Consider the following 23,426-nt stretch of genomic DNA (forward strand, 5'->3'; position numbering starts at 1 on the left):
AGGCGGTGGAGGGGGGTGGGTCGCGTCCGGCGCCACGTACGCAGCCAGGAGGCACCGTCGCCAACCTTGTCTTCTGGCTCCACTGCCAGAGGAGGCGTCTACGGAGCCCGCAGTTACCCCAGGCTGTGCCCGCCGCTCAGGCCGCCTCAGCCCTCCTAGGTGCTGCCCGCTCCTCCGCCCGGCCCCGGCGCCGGCCCCCGACCCGGCGGTGAGTAAGTCGGGCCGGGAGGGTAGGGGGCGCCGTCCCGGCTTCTTCCTGCCCTCCTCTCTGTTGCCTTTTTCCGTTAGCTCTGTTAGCTCTTCTGCACCTTACCGTCTCCCTGCCCTGGCCTGGGTGCCCGGAGCGGGGCCTTTTTTTTTTTTGGCGGGGGGGGGGGGGCTGCTGCTTAGCGGGGAAGGGGGAGGGGCTGGACGATGTTGGGGGCGGGTGGAGGTTCGCTGGCCGGGTTACCCCCTTTTACGTGTCTCTGACTCACCCGCCGTGGTTTGAGATTGGGGACCCTCCTTGGACGCTTCCGCCTGACTTCTTAGCTCCTGGGGTATCAGAGCGGGGAAATGGAGGTGGGAGGGCGCCAGCAGCCTGCGAGAGGAGAGGGATGCGGCAGAGGGGCTGCGTGCTGGGCTTCCCCGCCCCATTAACTCCTAACTTGTTGATAAACCACTCTCTTGGGTTCAAGTACACGATCCTTCAACAGTGGACCGTCTCAGTGTTCTTCCCAGGTAGCCCTACCCCCACACCTAACCTGAACTTGGAAGTGTAGCAGTGGAGAGAGGCGCTTACTGCGCCAGGGGGTGACTGGGGGACTGCTGGAGCACCCACCAGTGCCATCACTGCCTCCCGAGTCTAAATAAAAACCGTGCCTGCTATGCACACGCAGCCTCAAGACTGGTCCCCAGGCTCCCACTTAGGATTAGGTCCCCTCTCCTAAACAGATCGCCTCTTGTACGTTAGAAGACATAGGAATTCTGGAACCCTGTGGGAGTGGGGTTTGCTGGGTGTACAGCGTGGAGCGGAGGGAGGAGGTGCTGAGCTCAGTCCTAGCCAGGGCTCCTACAGGGTCATTTTCTGCCTCTCCTGCCACGTCACTCCCTCTGCTTAAAAAAAAAAAAAGAAAACTTGCTAGTGCCCAAAGGGATCAGTGGGGGGCAGGGGGGCTCCGGAAGGGGCCACCGGCAAAGGTTTAGAAACACCTAGAGAAGGAGGAGAGTTTATTTGATTTATTCTGCCCTTGTGAACTAATTCCAAATGGAAACACTTTATTTACTATCTGTGATTATTTGTTCTATACTGTTGTTTAACCTTTAAAACTTCCACTGGTTTGGGTGCTCTAAAGGGCTCCCCAGGAATATTGATATCACATCAACAGGTATATGTCTGCGTGTTATGTGTCCATGTCTGTTTTTTTAAAGAAAGAAGTAACTTTTAATAAACTCATGCATCCTATTTTGATTTTTTTCACTTTCATTTCTTTAGTCTTTGTTATAACATATGTACTAGAAAGCAAGCTCAGTAAAAATATGCCCTTACTTAGAGGAACATCGTTAGAAAAGTATAAGTAGTTCTTGTGTGTGGTTCGCTTTTTTTTTTCTTTTAAACTCCAGGAAAATCTTTACCTTTCTTTGTTTTAGTCATTGAGTAGTTGTTGTTTTGCTACTTCCTGAAGGTATCTTACTGGTTTATATATAAACACCCTCAGACTGTCTAACACAGTGTCTGACACATAGTAGGGACACAAATATCTGTTGAACTAATGAGGTATAATGTAGTGAAAATGACTGGTGTACTGGTTATTTGGTTTGATAGGTTATTGTAATTCTCCTTAATGTTTCATTTAATGGCAACACTTAAAAATTGCCATTTTGATACTGTCAGTTGTTACTTGTCACTAGGTGTAAGTTTTACTGACAGATTACTTTTTCTTTCCTGCCACATTCAGTGCATTTCTTGTAGTTCACTTGCTGTTGATTTAATGGGCAGGGGCCATTTTTAAAAGCAGCCTGTTCAGGATAGTTGGTTAACTAGAGAAGCCTAAAAACAGTAAGCTGGTGTTTTAATATGCGCAGTTTGTTGGTGTATGTGAGTTAAAGCTCTGTATAAATGTATTTTTTGAAGCTCCTTATAGTTATTTGGCAAAGAAGCTAAAGCATAGGAGTGAGGATGTGGCGAAGTTCCTATATATAAAATATGTAGAAAATTTTAGCTAATTCATTTATAGTCTTTTTCTTATAGGGAAATTGGCAGTTACTGTTTAATAAGAAATTTTTGAAGTGGCTTTGAAGGTAAACTGTTGTGCATTGTATTTTGTAGTTAGGCTTCATATACAATGTATTAGTGCTTCTTAACTTCCCTTGGTACACAGAGGGGTGTTGCCATAGGCACACTTGAGTACTGTTTTCAGATTTTCTTTTTATTATTAATGAAAACTTTATATATAAAATGTTACAGATATCCACAAACAACATTGATTCACCTGTTTTCCTTTAAAAAAAGGGTGGGTCCATTGTTTACTTATTTCTATTATTAGAAGAAATTACCCTCTAGGGAATAGTGTTGTTATAAATCCTTGCTCAATATATTTACCAGCTGGACAAGAATTATTTCTCCCTGGCCTAAAATGCTTAAAGGAACTGCTGATGAATTGCAGTCTATAGCAAAGAACTCTTTCACATTTCATAATTTCTTTACAAAAAAACATGACCAGTTTTTGTTGGTACTGTAATGGCTTGTTCACATGTCAGGACCAAATGGTAAAACTGATTTATGTCCATAGAGTAAGTTAAATTATTTGTCCTGATCTCAAGGCTGTTTTCTGTTTTTATTGCCTTCCTTAAGAAACTATGTTTTTTAATAGAAATTTCTGTGCATTATGAGTTCCTCCTATAGAGCAGACTTTTTTTTGTTTTTGAATGCAACTAAATTGATAAACGCTGGTAAAGTATATAACCACTGGATTGTAAACTCTGGCTTAGTGTAGTCCTCTGTGTGTTTAATCACACTGAAACCTTTAGTGCCCATCAGGGTGCCTGGCACATAGCAGGGACCCAAGTATATGTTGAGTTTAGGGCAGATGGTTTGCATAGAATTTAATAATGTTGTTTAAGGGTAACATTTTTAAATGGTCTTTTTGATACTTTTACTGTCAGTTGTTATTTGTATTTACGTGTGTGCTTTAAAATTTTACTAAGCAGATTATTTACCTCTTCCAGTTTTAGATTAGGGCCATATTTGTCTTCACAATTCCTAATTTAAGAGAAAAAAAATGTAATGATGATAATGAACAGCGTGGTAATATAAAAAGCATTTCTCCTAGTGATAAAGTGATAATATCCTAAAGAGGTAATATCACTAAAAATTTGGCACATATATGTATGTAGAGGTTGGGAAAGGTTTGTGTGAGTAAAAAGCATAGATGGCATTACAGATAGTTAAGGATTTTAGCAAAAATACCTTTATAAGGTAACTTGGTGTCTTATGATCAAATTAGGGATTCAGAAAAATATATTCCATATACTTAGAGCTTTTGCATAATTCTTATTACCCTAAGAGTTCTGTAGGAATTTGAATACTACATACTTGCTGTTAATACGAGTGATATACAAGAAACTTAAACATTAAAATATATGTATACAAAACAAAAATCAATCTCTGTGGCCTCTTAGGGCTTTCAAAGCCAATTTCTCCTGGTCTAGGTAGCCAGGCTTCTGGCCTACACAACTCCAGATTTTCTACTTTATTGATAATCCCGTTTGCAACTCTTGGTAACACTAGTAAACGTAACTGTGAATGTAATTTAAGAGCGGCATAAACTCAGGGGAGGTGGGAGCGTGGTTGGGCAGGGAAGAGAGAGCTGGTGAATCTGAGAGTATACCCTAAAGAGGCTCCAGGCAAGAACGAAATTTCTTGAAAGTCTAGTTGTCTTAAAAAATTCCCAAGCACTTTTCATTTAACTTTTTAATTAGTGTGTATTTAAAAGCAAAACTATTTTAAATTACTGTGTAGTAAAATTCGTGTCTCTCTTGTGGTTCTTGAAGCCCCAGGAATAGCACTGCCTATTCTTAAAGAAGTACATTTGAAGAGCATGAATCTAGCTTGAAGTTATCTTTTTTTTTTTAAGCCAAAAATTTGGACCATCTATTGGTATGCATCTTATGATGCTTCAAGTTAATGTGGATACAGATGATATTTTTATCCCATTTATTACACAAATACTATGTGTCAGCTTACAACCAAAACATGTACTTAAGAAAAAAATGGTAAGAGTATAAATAAGATTTTCAAACTGTAAATCAGGGAAAAGAGCTGTAAGAGTGGAGGTCTTTGTGTGCTGTCAGGAGCTGGCTGGGGGAGGGTGGGGGAACATAACCGTGAATAAAACTGGGTGATCTTTTCTTCAAGTCAACATTTTGTGATTCAGGAACATTGTTTTTTAGGTGATCAACTTGATTTGAGGATAACAATACCTACAGTAACTAGGTAGATGAACTGTATCATCTTTAAAAATATCCTTTATGAGTATCACTGATTTCTAAGACTTAAAAATATGTATTGTTCTTTAATTACAAGATCAATACATGTTTATGGTAGAATATTAAAATGTAGATGTTAAGTATATATATTTCTCTCTATGTAGAAATACTATATATCTATTCCCCCCATATGTATAATTTCTACCCCCAGTGGCAATCTTTGTTAACACTTCGGTATATTTACTTTCAGTCTTTTTATGCGCACTTAAAAAAAAATAGTATCTCATGATATATGCCTTTTATATCCTCTAAATACAACATTAACATTTATCCATAGTATTTGATCTTCATAAATTATTTTAATGTTTGCATTGTATGTATCTTTAGGAAGCTTATAAATTCATCTCTTGCCTTCCATGAGGCTGTCTCATTTGACTATTTATCTTCAGGTGTATTATGTTTGTTTTTGCTGGCTTCTCTTTTGCTCACCTCTTAAACATGAACAGTCCATATAAGCTTATCGGTCTGCTCTCTTACTGCTCTTTTCCTTGATCATATCACTCACCCCCTGCAGCTTCAGGTATCACTTCAGACCATTCTCAGGACCTCAACTCTTACTCTGACTTCATGCTGACTTTCAGGCCCTTTTAAATACAATTGCCTGCTAAAAGTCTCCTGTAGATGGCCTGAAGGCATCTCAAAGAGCTGTTCAAGAACAAGTCCTTTCACTGAACGATAGTCACCAATACTGTGTACACTTATTTGTTAAGTGTTCTTGGCGCAATAAACATTTAAAAAAATGTCCATCTTCTCCTCTCCAGTCCTGTCTTCATCATCATTTCTATTTAGTTTCTCATGCTAGAAATTTTACACCCTATATTCTCCTTTTATCGCACATTAATACCCAAGTTATGTTCTACTTCATACAAAAAAGTCAAGTATTTGAGTATCCTCACACATCAGACATTAATTAAGGCTCTGGGAATGGAGCAGTGACAAAACCAAGCTTTGTTCCAATAGAGCTTACATTCTAATTGTGAGTGACACAAAGTAAACATATATATCAAGTGACAATAAAAGCAATGAAGAAAATAGAGCAGTGTGTTAGGTGAAAATGATAGGGAAAGGAGGGTGCTAATCTATTATAAGGTGGTCAGGGAAGACCTCTGAGAAGGGGACATTTGCACAAAGACCTGAAGGAAGTAAGGAATCAAGTCAGGTACATATACTGGGGAAGAGCCTTTCAGGAAAAGATGAGCAAGGAAGCCTATGTTGTCAAGCTGGATTGAGCAAGAGGCAGAGTGGTAGGAGATGCTATCGGGGTATTAGATGTTGGGCCCTCAAAGGCAAAGGGAAGGACTCTGGATTTTATTCTGGGCAAAATAGGAAGCAGTTGGAGGGTTTTAAGCAGAGTATGATATGGCTAGACTGAAGGAAGAGCACAGGCGGAAGCTTGGAGGCCAGTTAAAAGATTTTGTAGTTGTCCGCAGCTCTACTCTTTTAAAATGATGGTCTTTTTCTTTTTTAAATTACAAGATAGATATATGTGGAAAAATTATTTTTTTAAAAAAAGGGATTCTGTATTAGGAAAAGGTTAAGACTTTTGGTAGAGATTTGTGGGATATATACAGAAAAGCAGTTTTAAAATGTATGCAGTTACTAGCACACCTGTTTTAAAACTCCAGCTAAAATATGTAAGATGTATGTGTGTATATAGTATCCCTATATTTCTGTACAGAATACTGTGATATCTATTGATTAGTTGATCAGCCAGATGATCTCTTGGTATACAGATACTGGGATCACAGTGCTGAGTAAGGTAGACAAAGTGTCTCTCCTTTTGGAATTAACAGTCCATTGGGGAAGAAAGTGACTCCAAAATAGTTATTCTTCAGGAAGGGACACACACACTTCTGGCCATTCTGCCAGGAGCTTCTGCATGTTTTGTTTTGAATTGTTAAATAGTATTCTCATCTTAGAGTTAGGGCTAGAATATCTTTAATTTCTATTTCTTGAACAGCAAGGATCTGATGAAGTTATTTGTCCTCAGCCATATAGTTTATAGTCAAGTTGGGATTCAGCTGCAGGCTCTCTGATTCCAGAACTTTAAACACTACGCTGTATAATTTCTCATGATCTTACCATGATGATAAATTAAAGAAATATAAATATGAATGGAAATAAATTTAATTAATTTAATTTCTGGCTTAAGGGAGTTTTAAAATTAAGGCAAATCAATCAGGAACTCTTTCTCCCAGTAATGCATCAGCTGATACTCTCAGGTTTTGGGGTTTTTTTTGTCAGAGATTACATATCTTTACTGTTACTTTTAAAATCTTAACTGTATATGGGATGATAATGCTAAATTGACAAACCAGACCAGCATAAGATTAGGTGCTCTTGATCAGTGGTCTGAGTCAGGGTTTTCACTAGAGCAACTAAAAGATATTTATTTAAGCACAGGACGTATGCTGCTGGATGCTGTGGGGTGCAGTGAGGTCCCATGTTACACAGGGTTTAGGTTTTAAAGATGTTTCAAGTTGAATTACATGAAGTTAAATTACCTTTGAAAAATCCCACTTCTCACACTGCTACCTCTGCCACCCTCATTTGCCACCAGTGTTTTTTGCCTGAATTATTGAAATATAGAAGGAAATATGCATGACTTTTTATCTGATCATCTGGTGCTGAAAGCAGTAGGAGTCATAAAGGAAAGGGGAACTTCCCTGACCCTTCTTTGACCACTTAAATTTAGTTCTGATAAACGTTGCAATACGTGTGAGCCTTGAAAACATTAAGTCTCCCAATTGGTCCTTCTGTCTCTGTTCTTGCTTTCTGATTGCTTGTTCTCCCCACACAGCCAGAATGATCTTTAAAAAGTGTAAATCAGAACACATTACCCCTCTGGTCAGTGCCTTTCACTGGCTCCCCATCTCAGAGTTAAAAAGCTAATTGCCACGATGGCCTGTATGGGCCTATGTCATCCAGACCTCACTCCTTGACCTCTTCTTCTACTGCCTTTTGCTGCAGCCCCTGCCACATTTTTCTGGCTATTCCTTCTTGTCTGTAGTAAGCTTCTACCTCAGGACCTTTGCATTTACTGTTTTTTCTGTCTTGAGGGCTCTTGACCCAAGAGCCCTCAAGGCAGAAAGGATATCTTATATCCTTAACCTCCTTTGGGATGTCACCACAATGAGGCCTTCACAGACTCTCCCATTTAAAATATCACATCCTCTTCCCCTTCATGCCTTTTTCTCCATAGCATTTAACACCATCTGATAAACAGTATATTCTTTGAATATGTATTTATTGTCTTCCCCACTAGCCAATATGGAATGTTCATGATGGCAGAGATTTTTTTGGTCTGTATTGATCACAGCTATATCCTATGCACCTAAAACATGACCCTTAGTATGTACTCAATAAATTTTTAATCAGCGTATTAAAGTACATTGGTAGTTTTCACAATATTCTTTTTTCCCCCAGCTTTATTGAGATATAATTGACATACAGCATTGTGTAAGTTTAAGGTGTATAATGTAATGGTTTGATACACATATATATTGCAGAATGTTTACCAGATTAAGGTTAGTTAACACATCCTTCAACTCATATAATTACTTTTGTTGTTATGGTGAGAACATTTTAAGATCTACTTGTAGCAACTTTCAAGTATACAATACAGTAGTTTTAACTACAGTCATCATGCTGTGCATTAGGTCCTCAGAACTTATTCCTCTTGTAACAGGAAGCTTGTACCCTTTGACCAACGTCTTATTTCCCCTACCCCACACCCCCCACCCCGTGTAACCACCTTTCTATGAGCTTGGCCTTTTTAGATTCCATATATATAAGTGACATAATATAGTATTTGTCTTTCTGTGTCTGACTTATTTCACTTAGCATAATGTCCTCAAGGTTCATCCATGTTGTTTTGCAGATGGCAGGATTTTACAATATCCTTTAAAATCTGTTGTATTTTATATGTACAGATACAATAATTTAGGCTTCATGGTTTTATGACTAAGAAATACTTAGTTGACTACTGGGATCACAACCCTAGTTTTCTGGCCAAGCAAGAAAGCTTTTAGACCAATCTTGACTTGTTTTAGTCTTTACTTAAGTCAATGGAATATAAAATCAAATGTTTTAAGAAAGTAAGGAGATTGGGAAAAGAAAGTTTATGTGTTCTTCATCCCAACATAGCTTATTTTATTTCTCAGTTTCCATTATTACTTGTACTTAGACGTAGTCTATAGTATATATATATATATATATATTTTATAGTGGATTTTGAATTCTTTTGCTATTTCTGTTCATACGAGTTCTAAAAGTAACAATTAAAAAGTAATCATGGGCTTCCCTGGTGGCGCAGTGGTTGAGAGTCCGCCTGCCAATGCAGGGGACACGGGTTCGTGCCCCGGTCTGGGAAGATCCCACATGCCGTGGAGTGGCTGCGCCTGTGAGCCATGGCCGCTGAGCCTGCGCGTCTGGAGCCTGTTGCTCCGCAACGGGAGAGGCCACAACAGTGAGAGGCCTGCGTACCGGGGGGGAAAAAAAAAAGTAATCAAAATCCTTCTCTTAGTGATTCATATTGGTGCTGTCATCTTTATAGGAGAAGAATGTCATGTTTTTGAGGAAATTTTCAGATAGAACATGTTTTTTAGTTCATAGTATAGGTTTTTCTTTGAGTCTGTTGTGAAATAAATTCCGTAGGAGGAGGCACTTAAAATTTTTGTCTGCTAATCCCCACCTTCCAACTTTCTTTCAGTTGGTAATTTTCAGTTTCAGTTGAAGCAGCAGTAACAACATAGGAAAGCTTGTACCATGCCTGCCAATCTTTGCTTGATTTGAGATAAGATTTATGTTGTGCACTAGTATAATTGAAAGTATTTCTCAAACACCACAAGGTAGAAGACAGACAAGGTGAAGTAGTCTTGTTATGGTTGTTTTAAAAATGTTGTTTATCAGGGGTTTGCTGGTGGTCTAGTAATTAGGATCCTGCACTTTCACTGCTGTGGCCCGGGGTTCAATCCCCGGTTGTGCGGCTCAGCCAAAATAAAAAAAAATAAGTAAAATGTTGTTTATCTGAATAAAGTTGATTAAGTTTTGATCAAGCATATAAAAAGAGGTAGTCTCAGATGTTGAAATTAAAATGAAATGTGTGTGTTTTTTAGGAGATCATGAATCAGACAGATAAAAATCAACAAGAAATCCCATCATACCTTAGTGATGAACCACCAGAAGGTAAGTATGCATCTGTGATACTAAGAATGAAAAAAATCCTAGTGAATTAAACTTCTGATTGTTTTCATTAACTTTAAAGTAACATAACCTGTTTTCCTTGTCAGTAAGAATGAAAAAAATCCTAGTGAATTAAACTTCTGATTGTTTTCATTAACTTTAAAGTAACATAACCTGTTTTCCTTGTCAGTAAATGTGTTCCAAAAATACTTAAACATTTTTAGCTTTTAATAAGAAAGCATAGATATTGGTAAATGGGGACATAATGTAACTTTTATATAAGGTCTATCAATATTTTTCTGCTACTCTTTTAAGACCATTTCACGAGTATCCTTTCACTTGTAAAGAGTTGGGTGAGGTGCAGAGGAAGGATGGACTAGGTTATGTCATGCATACGAAAACTCACTTCAAGAGGCACTTGAGATTTGTTGTTAAACTCCTGCTATTCATTACACTATAATGGGTAACTCTTCCTTTTTTAATACATGGTTTTAGTGTCTGCTTAATTTATTTTTTGGTGTGAAAATTGTGACATCAGGAATCATTTTATTCTTACCTTCAAAAATCTTTGGAAACACTAAATGCACACATGCATGTCCTCACTATGTACAGAAACAGAGTAGCTGTTTTCTTTATTTTCTCCCTTTATTTTTAAGGACTAGTAGTCTAGAGTTTTGAAAAGAAAAGTTAGGGCTCAGTGAGAAAGTTAGGAAGGACTTATGAGAAAGAAGTCAGGAAAGAGATAAAGGCTGTCCAGGAGCATGATTGTTAAGAGAACAGCCTCAGGGATGTCTTTATATTGGCAACCTGTTAAAAGTAGTCTGCAAAGTGGATAATTTATATGGTGGTAATTAAGAGTACACTGTAATTTTTAAAAAAGAGTACACTGTAATTAAGAGATCAACAGCATTAGTATGTATCTGATTTCACTAAGAAAAATTGCCTTCATTAAATGCATGTACACCAAATTTGGCATAGCAGGATAATACTCAGCATGAGGTAGTTATCTGCTTTATCCTCAAATCAAGATTTTCCCCTTTTCCTAGTGTTACTAACCTTGATTACAAAAGAATGACCACTTATGTAATCCTTTCCATCATAATTTTATAATATATTCAAATGCTTATCTATGTCTTAAGCCTTTTATTTCAGCTATTTAAAAATTTTTATATTAACTATGTTTATTACTCAGTTTCAATTAAACAGTTGGTTTTATAAATTTAGCCATTGCTATATCTTCATCAGTGAGCTATTTTGACTAATCAATGAGACTTTCTTCCTGTGAAAGGATGTAAAATCTCCAAACAGTGAAAAGAAAATCTTACTCAAGGTAAATTTGTGTCTGTGTTTTTAAAGAAACTCAATTTTCAGATTTTTTTTCTCTTTCAAATATTGTTGGTTTTCCAATGTTACCTTCTCTGATAACCACATTCTGCTAGGTTATAGTAGCTTTGGGTGTCTTAGTTGAAATTACGTACCCAAGAATTTACCTTTCTTGTGTGAGATTATACCTTTTTAGTGGTTATAGCCTGAACTATATAGTTACCAAGTATTTTTTCATGAAGTTTAAAAAAATAACACTATTGCTTATGTGTTGTTGCCGCCTGAGTCATTAGATTATGAAGGAGAAAAGGTCTGTGTGTGTTTGAGGCTGGCAGAAGCAAATTTTTATGAAATCTTCCTGCTAGTCATTTTATTTTGGAGTTTGGGGTTACATGCCAGTTTGAGTGCCTCTATTAAACAAACAAAGAAACCAAAGAGAAAAGACTCATGACAATAAATCTGAATATCTCATACTGATGTTACCTTTTCTGGGAGTATATGAAGAGTTTTTACAAACTAGATACTTAAATCACATACTCTCTTTTATAAAAATTACTGAGGCAGTGGAAGTATTAACCATAGCTCTGGTTTCTCCATGTTACAAAAAAGATTATATGTAGGTAACAGGATTTTAAGTGATGAATAATTTTCCTATTTTTACATATAATATTAGCTCTTTAAATACATTATTAAGGAGCACATAGAATAGAAACCCAAATATATTTAAGTTAGTGGTTCTCAAATTATTTTGTCTCAGGATGCTTTCTACTTTAAAAAAAATTGAGGATTCCAAAGAGCTTATGTCTTTGTTGATATTTGCCATATTAACAATAAAAACAGAAATTAAATATTTTATTATGAAAAGAACTCAGTAGGCCCATTACATATTAACATAATTAACATATTTTTTGAAAAATATGAAACTATTTTCCAATACAAAAAAAAAATTGTGAGCAGGGTGATTTGTTTGTTTGTGGCCATACCGTGTGGCTTGTGGGATCTTAGTTTCCCGATCAGGGATCAAATCCAGGCCCTTGGCAGTGAAAGTGCAGAGTCCTAACCACTGGACCACCAGAGAATTTCTGACATGGTTTTAAAATTTTTGCAAATCTCTTTAATATTTGGATTAATAGAAGAGAGCTATATTCTCACAGTTTAGTCTTCTGTGTTTAGTCTGTTGTGTTACTGCCCATCATTTAGCTTCTGGAAAATTCTGTTTTAGACTGGTGACAGAATGAAAGTGAAAGACAAATGACATGTTAATATTATTATGAAAGCAGTTTTTACCCCGAAATGGTCCTGGGGATACTCGGGATACTCAAGGGTTCCAGACCGTACCTGAGAACCAGTGCTTTAAATGAAGAAGGTTGTTTCAGTAATGACTGATTGAATTCTATCAAGGAAATAAGGGCTAAATATATATATCTTTTTATTTTTTCATGCTCCTTTTAGGATATAAAATAAAGATGTTTTTATTAAAAGTAAAACTATAAATCAAGGAGACATTTAAAATAGTCTTCCATTTTATTAAAGTTGTCTAGTCTCTAAAGGATTTCTTCTCATAGATACTAAGACTTAGCATTGGACCAAGATGTTTTAAAAACATGTACAACTATACCCTTGAGGGAAGAGCTCTTGATGTCTTGATCAGATATGTATTTATGTGGTTGACCTTTTCAGTACAATCTGCTGGTTGTTAGGAAGGTTACTCAGTGATTTGTACTGTTCTTATAAAGACTTACATTTGACTGTCTTATGATATTTTCTCTTACTAGGTTCAATGAAAGATCACCCACAGCAGCAACCAGGCATGCTGTCCCGTGTGACTGGGGGTATCTTCAGTGTTACAAAGGGAGCCGTTGGTGCCACCATTGGTGGTGTGGCTTGGATTGGTGGAAAGAGTCTGGAGGTGACCAAAACAGCTGTTACAACTGTGCCTTCCATGGGAATAGGGCTGGTGAAAGGGGGCATGTCTGCTGTGGCTGGAGGTGTTACAGCTGTTGGCTCTGCTGTTGTAAACAAAGTGCCCTTAACAGGAAAGAAGAAAGACAAATCTGACTAAAATATGGAGATACACTTGCTCTCCACAGCATTATGATGCCAGTGGCATTGAATTGCTAAATTACAGACTACAACCAAGTCACCTGTTTTGGACGTTTATCTTCTAACTGCTGTGTTGAAAGTATTGATGACTGACTGGCTTTTGTCTAAAAGGAAGAGACCAATACTAGCACAGTGTATGAAGGTTTCTCATACTTAAATTCCAGCTTTTTATCTGGTAAAATGTTACACTTATTCAGTTGTAACTAAAGATAAGGTATATTTGAATATTTACTACATAAGTCTTTCAGTTTAACTAAAAATGTGAAAGTTGAATTTAGTGGATGATCTTTACAGTTCCATATGTATAATGTGCCAGGTAACTCATCTGCCCCTTAAGAAGGGAACCTTGACCTACATAAACGTACCTTTGATGTGCCTAATAGTTTCAGATGTCTTAGCTTTTTTAATAACCATAGTTGATTAGACGAAGAGGCATTCTTTTCTTATTTAAGATGGTAAAAGTAGCAGAAACTAGAGAAGTTTAAAAGAAAAGATTCATGGTTTTATGAGTATTAACCATCTTTTGTTAGATAGGCATTATATTAATTTAATCATTGATGCCTTACAAAAGAAAACATCTTTTCTAATACCCTGAATATGTGCAGTTCTTAGGATTATTATTATATATGGATTCTTTCAAAAGTTGTTTGTGAAATTAGTTTTCCCTCAAGAGTCTCAGGATTAGTGACATAAAGGCATTTCTTGCTCTCAGCAGATTAGGATAGTGTTTGATAACTGTCAGTAGTTATAACCCAATTGTACACTTCAACCTGGGTTCATGCTCCATCATTAATAAACCTCACAGTGCCTAAGGAACATTTCTTTGCTGGTCAGAAGCTGTGTTAATAAAAGAGTTTCATATTAAGGAGGAAAACATAAATCATTTTAAGTTCTTAAGAATTACCTAAAGCATCCAAGATATAAAAAATTCTTCACACCTATTTTGTCTCCAGGATGGCTTAAATTACTAGCAGTACCCCTTTCAAAAAACACAGTGAAAGCAGCCACAGATGTGTGGGGGCTGACTCTTAAATTGAACGGAATGGGCTCCATAGATTAGTTTTGAATGTAAAATACATGTAACTGCTTTCTGTTTGACAGGCTTTTAAAATGTCATCTTACACTCCTTTAAAGCAGCTGTAAACTTTGTACCACTTTCCAAGTCAACTTCAGGCAGGAAATTGAATTTTTTGGTTACGGATGATAAGTGTGTTGTGTCTCATGAACGTCTCATCATGTCTCATTCATTCTAAAAGAATATGACTTAGCTGGAATTCATCTTTTTTTTTTTTTTTTTTTTGCGGTACGCGGGCCTCTCACTGCCGCGGCCTCTCCTGTTGCAGAGCACAGGCTCCGGACGCGCAGGCTCGGGACGCGCAGGCTCAGCGGCCATGGCTCACGAGCCAAGCCGCTCCGCGGCATGTGGGATCTTCTCGGACCAGGGCACGAACCCGTGTCCCCTGCATCGGCAGGCGGACTCCCAACCACTGCACCACCAGGGAAGCCCGAATTCATCCTTTTTTTGTTTCATGTTCAGTTTCATAAAAATTTTAAAAGTGGCATTTCTCTTAACCAAGGGTTTAATCCCAGCCTGAAAAATCTTAATTTTCCTTCACTTAAGTTTGGAAATCTGCCACCATTCTGCAGACTTTTTTTTTTTTTTTTTTAACAAGCAAGGGGAAGAAAGGAGGTGATGCTCTGGAGTAAGTCAAAACAGCATTCCTGAGAACTTAGATCACTCCAACACCCAAAGCTTAAGGGTTTGTTTGCAACCCACTAAGAGTTTTACATTAATAATGTGGATCAACAAATGGGTAAGAACAAAACTTAGCTTTTAAAAGCTTTCATAAATACCAGCAGAGATTGAAGTAAATCCACAAAGGTTCTTGAACCTTTCTACCATATACAACACTGGAAAGTCATTAGGGAGTTAATCAAAAATTAAATTGTTGTTTATTTCATCCAGTATGATTAAAGGTATATTTGTTGGTATATCTGGTCAAATGTCATAATTAGCAAGGGGATTTAAAAAAAAAAAACAAAATTAATGGATGAACGCTAAATAATGATCTAAGTAATGGTATTGGAGAATTTGTTTCCTGCTATTTGAAAGAAATTATTGCTTCATTGCTAGCTTATATTTCTAAATTATCTTCTTATCTTCATCGGCTCTGCTGTGCTTTGTACCTGAATTTCTAAATATAGACTTCAGTTTACTGTATGCTTGAATATTTATTTTCAACTTTGCTTGTCTTTAAAATTGCTTGAGGAAAAATGGTTGTAATTAATTTCTGCTACAGAAAAGCCACCTGGTACATTTTATCTCATCAAGTTTGTTTTAAATTTTAAATTATAACTTTGTTCAGGAGAGGCTTTGCAATGATAGCAGAGAACTTGTACAAATGAAGTTAGTTGTAGACGTTCTTGTTGAAATGAACTTGACATTTGATGATACGTAAAGCTGTACACTTGAGTCTTTTTCTGTTTATTTCGTAGACTAGCAATCTGACCTGTTAAACAGTACTAGTTCACTTCAAGAAGCTAATAAGGTTGTTGTTGTATACACCTGGAGGCATCTGTTATTCAGCTTATCTTTTGAGTGGGTATTCAGCACAATGAGGATAAACTTGTGTGACCCACCTGAATGACTGATCTAATAATGTTGACGTTATGAATCCTGTACTTAGTGAAATGTCAGATGAAAATAACTGATGATTGAATAAATTTTTTTGTATTAAAGGAATGGGAAAAGAAGACATGAATCTTTAATAAAGCACTATGATCTGCAAAAGATGAACTGTTTCATAAAGATCTAAGGAAATAAAGGAAATTTTTAAACAGGGTAGTCTTAAAATTTTAGTTATACAGAAATTCAGAAAGTACTGTAGCCAGTTTTTAAATTTTTTGATACTAATGCACAAACATGACAGAACATCTCCAAATATGAATTTTGATGCCAACACAACAATGAAATAAATATATTTTAAACAACTCAAAGATTAAAAATGCAGATTTCTGGGTTTGACTGCAATTTGCTGAATCTCTGCAGGGTGGGATCCAAGACTGCAGTTTAACAACCTCTGCAGGTGATTCTTTTGCAGTCTAAAATTTGGGAACTGATGGAGGAATTATAAAGTAGGGAGCACACTTCCCTCTGTCCTAAGCAGCTGTGGAACCAACTTAGACCTCTTACTGGCCAGAAGTGACTCCAAGGGATGGGAACCAGTTGGAGGAAGGAAGAAAATTGATATTTACTGGGCATCTACTTACCTACCAGGTACTGTCCATAAATTCTCTGATTTAATCAGTATGAGGACCTTATGAGGAAAAGTATCTTTATTCCCTTTTTACAAATATGGAGCAAGCACAGTTCCAGTGTTAGTTGAATTTCCCGTAACACTTTTGAATTTGTGTAAGTCAGAACCTCTCCGTCTTATGTCCAGAAACAAAGGGGACAACTCAGTAGCTAGTCCTTCATTCCGCTGCTGGCATTAGTGCTGCCTGTATGCTTGATTTACCAGGCTGTCTGATTTGAGCTCACTGGAAGTCTTCTGGGTGATCATATTTACTTTGGCAGCTAATTACATTTTGCCACAGATATGAATTTATACATAAACTGTTTAAAGGAAATCATGTATTTTGTTATAGCCTTTTTTTCACAGAGGAAATGAAATTTGACTCTAGTGTTTTATGTAAGGATATCTCCCCCTGTTACGTTGATTTTGAAAATCTAAAATTTTATTTGTAGGAAGATCTGAGTAAGAATGCAAGAATAGAAAAAGGCAGAGGTACAAGGGCTAAAAGATAACGGACTAGGATTTGGTCTAAAGGACAGGTCAGTATACTGCATGTTTGACCATGAATGTGGATTTATTTTAGTTTAAACTTTTCAAGTTAGAGTAAGCTACAAATGCATTTCTGTAACCATAACTGCCCCATTTGCTGCTATACTGACAAAGCTCTTAATGGCCACAAAGCACACATGGCCACTCAACTCTGCTAAATTTTCTTATGTACCTTCGTGTTTGTTTACTTTCCTACTCCTCAAAGTGACTATTTCATACCTCCTCTTTCCATCTCTCCTGCTATACTCCCCTCCTCCCATTCTAAATCTCTCTGTAAAAAGAGGCAACCAGACAGCAAGACTCCTGCCTCTCACAATGCACACTCTATCAACCTGCCTGCATCTGTTCCCATGCTCTGTGGACCAGGACTAGTAGCTCTGCTCTTATCCGAAGTCAGTCCACCTTCACTTCCTCAAGGATATTAATCCTTAAAATTAATTGATTTTCCATCTCATCCATCTCTCTCTCCTTGGGTCATATCCATCGGCATATAAACATTTTCCACTATTTCTTTAAAGAAAAATTAATCTCATAATCTCCATTTTTCTGCTTCCTTTTGCAGCAAAACTTCTTGAAAAACTAGTCTCTGACTCTTCCTCTATTCTTTTTTTTTTTTTTTAAATATATTTATTTAGGCTGCGTTGGGTTTTTGTTGATACGTGCGGTCTTCCTCTGGTTGCGGCGAGCGGGAGCTACTCTTCGTTGCAGTGTGCAGGTTTCATTGCAGTGGCTTCTCTGGTTGCAGAGCATGGGCTCTAGGCACGCAGGCTTCAGTAGTTGTGACATATCGGCTCAGTAGTTGTGGCTTGTAGGCTCTAGAGCGCAGGCTCAGTAGTTGTGGCGCATGGGCTTAGTTGCTCCGCAGCATGTGGGATCTTTCTGGACCAGGGCTCTGACCCATGTCTCCTGCATTGGCAGGCGGATTCTTAGCCACTGCACCACCAGGGAAGCCCTCATCTCCTATTCTTTCAACCCACTCTAGCTGCCTTCTTACCTTTCTCATTCCACCAGAATTACTTTTTTTTTTTTAATTTATTTATTTTTGGCTGAATTGGCTCTTCGTTGCTGTGCGTGGGCTTTCTCTAGTTGCGGTGAGTGGGGGCTACTCTTTTGTTGCAGTATGTGGGCTTCTCATTGCGGTGGCTTTTGTTGCAGAGCATGGGCTCTAGGCACGTGGGCTCCAGTAGTTGTGGCTCATGAGCTCGTGGCAGGCTCAGTAGTTGTGGCGCACGGGCTTAGTTGCTCCGCAGCATGTGGGATCTTCCTGGACCAGGGCTCAAACCTGTGTCCCCTGCATTGGCAGGCAGATTCTTAACCAGTGCACCACCAGGGAATCCCCCAGAATCACTCTTGATAGGGCCAACCAATGATTTCCCTTTAGCCAGATCCACTAGTCACTTCTCCTTATCTTAGTTGACCTCCCCATGGTATTCAATATTATTGAAAATGCCCTCTTTTCTTGGCAGACTTACTCTGGTCAATCCTTTCTAGGCTTGGTCAGCCACTACTCCAAATCTATCTTCTTTCTGGCAGTCTCACCCAGAGCTATAGCTTTAAATACCATAGATATGCAGATGATCCCTGATTATCTGTATCTCCAGTCCTGATTTCTCACTACTTCAGACTTCACCATTTTTCTATTTGAAATCTCTGCTCAGATTCTTGTAGGCATCTCAAAATTGACATCTAACATAGAACTACCAAGGTGACCATATAATGTGTAATGTATTCCAAACTGAGATACTTTTGAGGGTGAAAACACTGCTGATAATTTCGTCAGCATAAACTAAAATCTGCCAAAGGGTTTCCCATCACATTTAGAATGAGATCCTGTTCCTTAGATGGACCTGTGATGCTCATCTTGTGTCACTCTTCCCATCACTTAACTCTGCCCCGACTATACTGGCTGCCATGCTTTCTCTTTAACAGACATTTCTGTGTGACTTTGAGTAAGTGACTTACCTTCTCTGTGCCTGAATGTCCTCATCTGTTAGAACAATAAACAGTGGTACTCAGCTCTTAGAGTTGTAAAGCACAATGTGCCCAGCACTTAGTAGGTGCTGCACAGAGATACCTTTCGCTTTCCTAACTAAGGAACTTAACAGATTGGGAGAGTGAGAGTTACCTGCATTTGCTGAATGAAGGAATAGAGTGAAGATGTGGCCTGCGTTTTTCATAATTTTTTCATCACTTAAGGCCACGCACACATAGCGCAGATGTTTGAGTGTCAAGAGTCAATTGTTTGTGTATTTGTTAGAGTTCAAACTCCTCAGCTGAAAGTGAGCCAGTCTTTATTTGCATAATATTTATCTTGGAACAAAGTTTAGAAATAGAAACTTGAAACCTAACTAAAATCAGTACCAACCATCACACACTTTACCTTTCATATTTTACAGTCAGACCTGGATTTTCAGAAAGTTTATACAAATTAGATCATTTCAAATTTAAGGAATTTTACAGAGATGTTTTCATAAAAATCCCTAAATTTGTAGTTGGTACTCTTTTAGCACGTCAGGTAGGAGTGACTTTTCTTATGCCAACTCATAAGCAATCCTTTTTCTGTTCACAAGGTTTGAACAGAAGAGAGATCTTAGTAAATCTGGGCTCTGGCATGTGGCAGCTGGATGGCTCTCTAAGCTTGTTTCCTCATCTATAAAAAGGGGAAAGTAATAAATGCACATAAAAGTGTTTCATGAGATAAAATAGTCAATTTTAAACCACACAAATAAGCTCTAATTATTCCTTTTGATGGGCAATACTTGGTTCTCAAAGATATTCCCTTATTCCAACCTGGAGATGAAATCAACTTTCTCCACAAAAATGTATTAGAAGTTTGCTAATGTTTCACTAAACACTAAGCTACAGAATTCACACCATAGTAGAGTGATGTTTCAGAGCTGGTGGTGAGAAAGAAGGCTGGGTCTGCATCCCAGGTGAAATGTGCTATATGAGTAAAAATGTATCCATACTTTGAATGGAGTGCACTTGTCAGTTTCTTAGAAATTACTCACTTATAAAATATCACACTGATAGACCATTTAATAATTTTTTAAAATAGCTCAAGGTCAAAATTACAAACTTTATTTAAAATAAATGCAATTTATATTTTTAAGTACAGCAATTGAGTGAGAGATTTTCTACTTAGAGGTCATTTAAACACAACTCAGAAGCTAAGTAGGTTCTTAAAATTACTGGTGCCCACAATATGCCTGAATCACTTAAGTTTTTGCTACTCGGTTTTACTCAGCACTGATAGAAAGAAGCATCAGTCAGCAAGTTACTCTTCAATATTTAATGGTGCCACAGGATTAAATAATGGCCTTCCTTTTTTGGCCTGAATCTTACCAAAGTTAGCCTCAAACTCTTTTTTTGTTCCATTTAGATATGCTAGATATCCATCCTTTATTCTATAGCCTAAGGAATTCAGTTTCCTTACCCTGTACTGTACTATTTGTGGCGTTAGTTCAAGAACCTTTGGCGTCTCTCTTATCTGAGCTATGGAAATTCCTTCTTTCAATAATCCCTGAATTCTCTCTTCCAAAACTGGAACGGAATAATATAAAAGGGCAGGACATTTCAAAACTAATTGCTTCAGGTCATGATCAGTACATTTAAAAGCATTTTTAGAGAAGGACATACTGTTCTGTATACTTCTTGGGCAAAGTTGAAACAGAAATCCTTTGAGTTTGGAGAGAAGTTGGAGAATTTCAAAGTTTGTAAAACCCTGCTCCTGGAGAAATTCTAGTGTTTCCTTTATAGATGCAGAAGAATTTAACAAAATAAATGGGTTTTGGCTTAATAATTTTAGTAGCCAAACTTTCATGTTGACCTCAGAGCCACCTAAATTTAGATAACTCTCTTGAAGAACATTTATCATTTGCTTATTCTTCTCAATAGGAGTGTGAAAAATATTAGGTGCAGTTGTCAAAAACCTACTAATGACCACATTTTTGAATCCCAACTCTTGAAAGAATTGAACATTCAGCTTCCGGTTTTCTTGGTCTTGAACAGTAAAGAAAGATTCTGGAAACTGTTCTATTAACTTAACTAACTCTTTCTCGTTCTTGCAAACTGACTGCCAGAGTTCTCTCTGGGTGTTAACAGCAGGTGGACTGCAGATAATTGCTTCTGGGCAGTGTTCCAAGATACTGGCTACAGCAGTCTCATTGGCACCTAGCTGTTGTAAAATATTTGCAATTTCTTCAACATACGTTTCATCCTCCAGAAGTACCCATCCTTTTAATCTTCGAATTTTCCTGATGTCAACTGACAATTTATAGAGCTTTTCTACTGTCTTTTTATTTTCTCTATTTGACTGATTATCAGTTGTATAGGTGAAGGATGCTAGAAAAGGTGTGTATTTTGGAGCTGATAGCATCTTTCTGAAAGAACAGGGCCTGCAGGGCTGGGATCTCATCAGCAACTTCCACAACATGCCTGCAATCCACTGGCTAATTCCCACCATCCTGAGACTCAGAAGGTACTCATCATACCTATATCAAAGAAAATACAGGTTTTTAACATAAAGGGTGTTGACTTTCAGAATACAAACACAAATTTGAGCTGTAAGTAGTAAGCATGGAAATAAAACGGACTTAAATTAGACAACTCTTGTGGAGTATATTAAATAGAGTCTCTTAAATAATTGATGAGGTAACTGTAATACACTGCTTCACACCTTAAACTTTATAAATACATTGTCTGAGTTTTGCAACAACCTCGTGCAGTAGTTAGTTCCATTTTACAGACCAGTAGCAAAACCACAAGGAGTTCAAAGATTCACAAACCTCAAATGTTATTTTGACACACATTCCCTTTCAACTCTGATACGTTCAGGTTTAGGACACATACGCTATTTACACACACCCACTTTTTTTTGTTTTAACATTTTACATTTTCAAGCTGATGTTTAGCTGAAGCAAATACTTTTTAAGGAGGGGTGTCAACTCTAATTTTATATTTTAGAGTAAATATTCTTTTGCTAAATAACTATTATCAAAATAAGTCAGTGAATTTGTTTCCTCTAAAATGAGTGAATAAATATATGCTTTTTTATGAGAATTATGTGAAAAACTTTTTTATAAATCTAGAATTAAAATACGTCTCAGCCAGGTAAAATGAGGAATGCCATGTGACTGCCCTAGTGAAGCCATAGAAAATCAGGTTAGCTGTGGAATGGTGACCATGGCTTATTTCACTTAGCATAATGTCTTCAAGCTTCATACATTGTGTACCATGTGTCAGGACAAATCGGTTAATTTTAATTGGTCAAAGGATCAGGGAAGTTTCCCTTTCCTTTAGGATTCCTACTGCTTTTATGCATCAGATGAGAAGATAAAAATTCATCCCTATTTGCTTCTATATTTTTGTTTGAAATTTATTTTTCAGTCCCTGTTTTTTTTTTTAACATCTTTATTACAGTATAATTGCTTTACAATGGTGTGTTAGTTTCTACTGTATAACAAAGTGAATCAGCTATACCTATACATACATCCCCATATCTCCTCCCTCTGGCATCTCCCTCCCACCCTCCCTATCCCACCCCTCTAGGTGGGCAAAAAGCACCAGACTGATCTCCCTGTGCTATGCAGCTGCTTCCTACTAGCTATCTATTTTACATTTGGTAGTGTATATAAGTCCATGCCACTCTCTCACTTCATCCCAGCTTACCCTTCCCACTCCCCGTTTCCTCAAGTCCATTTTCTATGTCTGTGTCTTCATTCCTGTCCTGCCCCTAGGTTCTTCAGAACCATTTTTTTTCTTTTTTTTTAGATTCCATGTATATGTGTTAGCATATGGTATTTGTTTTTCTCTTTCTGACTTACTTCACTGTGTATGACAGTCTCTGGGTCCATCCACCTCGCTACAAATAACTCAGTTTCATTTCTTTTTATGGCTGAGTAATATTCCATTGTATATATGTGCCACATCTTCTTTATCCATTCATCTGTCAGTGGACACTTAGGTTGCTTCCATGTCCTTGCTATTGTAAATAGCGCTGAAATGAACATTGTGGTACATGACTCTTTCTGAATTATGGTTTTCTCAGGGTATATGCCCAGTAGTGGGATTGCTGGGACGTATGGTACTTCTATTTTTAGTTTTTTAAGGAACCTCCATACTGTTCTCCATAGCGGCTGTATCAATTTACATTCCCACCAACAGTGCAAGAGGGTTCCCTTTTTTCCACACCCTCTCCAGCATTTATTGTTTGTAGATTTTTTGATGATGGCCATTCTGACTGGTGTGAGGTGATACCTCATTGTAGTTTTGATTTGCATTTCTCTCATGATTAGTGATGTTAAGCATCCTTTCATGTGTTTGAAGGCAATCTGTATATCTTCTTTGGAGAAATGTCTATTTAGGTCTTCTGCCCATTTTTGGATTGGGCTGTTTGTTTTTTTGATACTGAGCTACATGAGCTGCTTGTATATTTTGGAGATT

The 23,426-nt window shown here is 37.6% G+C and overlaps 2 protein-coding genes across 2 annotated transcripts in view; one reads left to right on the plus strand and one right to left on the minus strand.

The window, feature by feature from the left end:
• On the plus strand, nucleotides 1–16,134 carry TMEM263 (transmembrane protein 263). Its single transcript, XM_022599940.2, has 3 exons — nucleotides 1–208; nucleotides 9,645–9,714; nucleotides 12,810–16,134. The coding sequence occupies exons 2-3, from the start codon at nucleotides 9,651–9,653 to the stop codon at nucleotides 13,094–13,096; spliced, it is 351 nt and encodes a 116-aa protein (XP_022455648.1). The 5' UTR covers nucleotides 1–208; nucleotides 9,645–9,650; the 3' UTR covers nucleotides 13,097–16,134.
• The window catches only part of MTERF2 (mitochondrial transcription termination factor 2), a 14,228-nt gene continuing 5,182 nt past the window's right edge, over nucleotides 14,381–23,426 (minus strand). The window contains exon 2 of the mRNA XM_022599974.3: nucleotides 14,381–21,475. Coding sequence (XP_022455682.1) covers nucleotides 20,260–21,447 — 1,188 coding nt within the window. The 5' untranslated portion in view covers nucleotides 21,448–21,475 and the 3' untranslated portion in view covers nucleotides 14,381–20,259. The remainder of the gene's footprint in view (nucleotides 21,476–23,426) is intronic.

This window comes from Delphinapterus leucas, chromosome 11 (assembly GCF_059928025.1).
Source record: "Delphinapterus leucas isolate spDelLeu-1000000601 "Yukka" chromosome 11, BTC_Dleu_Yukka2, whole genome shotgun sequence".
Classification (NCBI taxonomy): domain Eukaryota; kingdom Metazoa; phylum Chordata; class Mammalia; order Artiodactyla; family Monodontidae; genus Delphinapterus; species Delphinapterus leucas.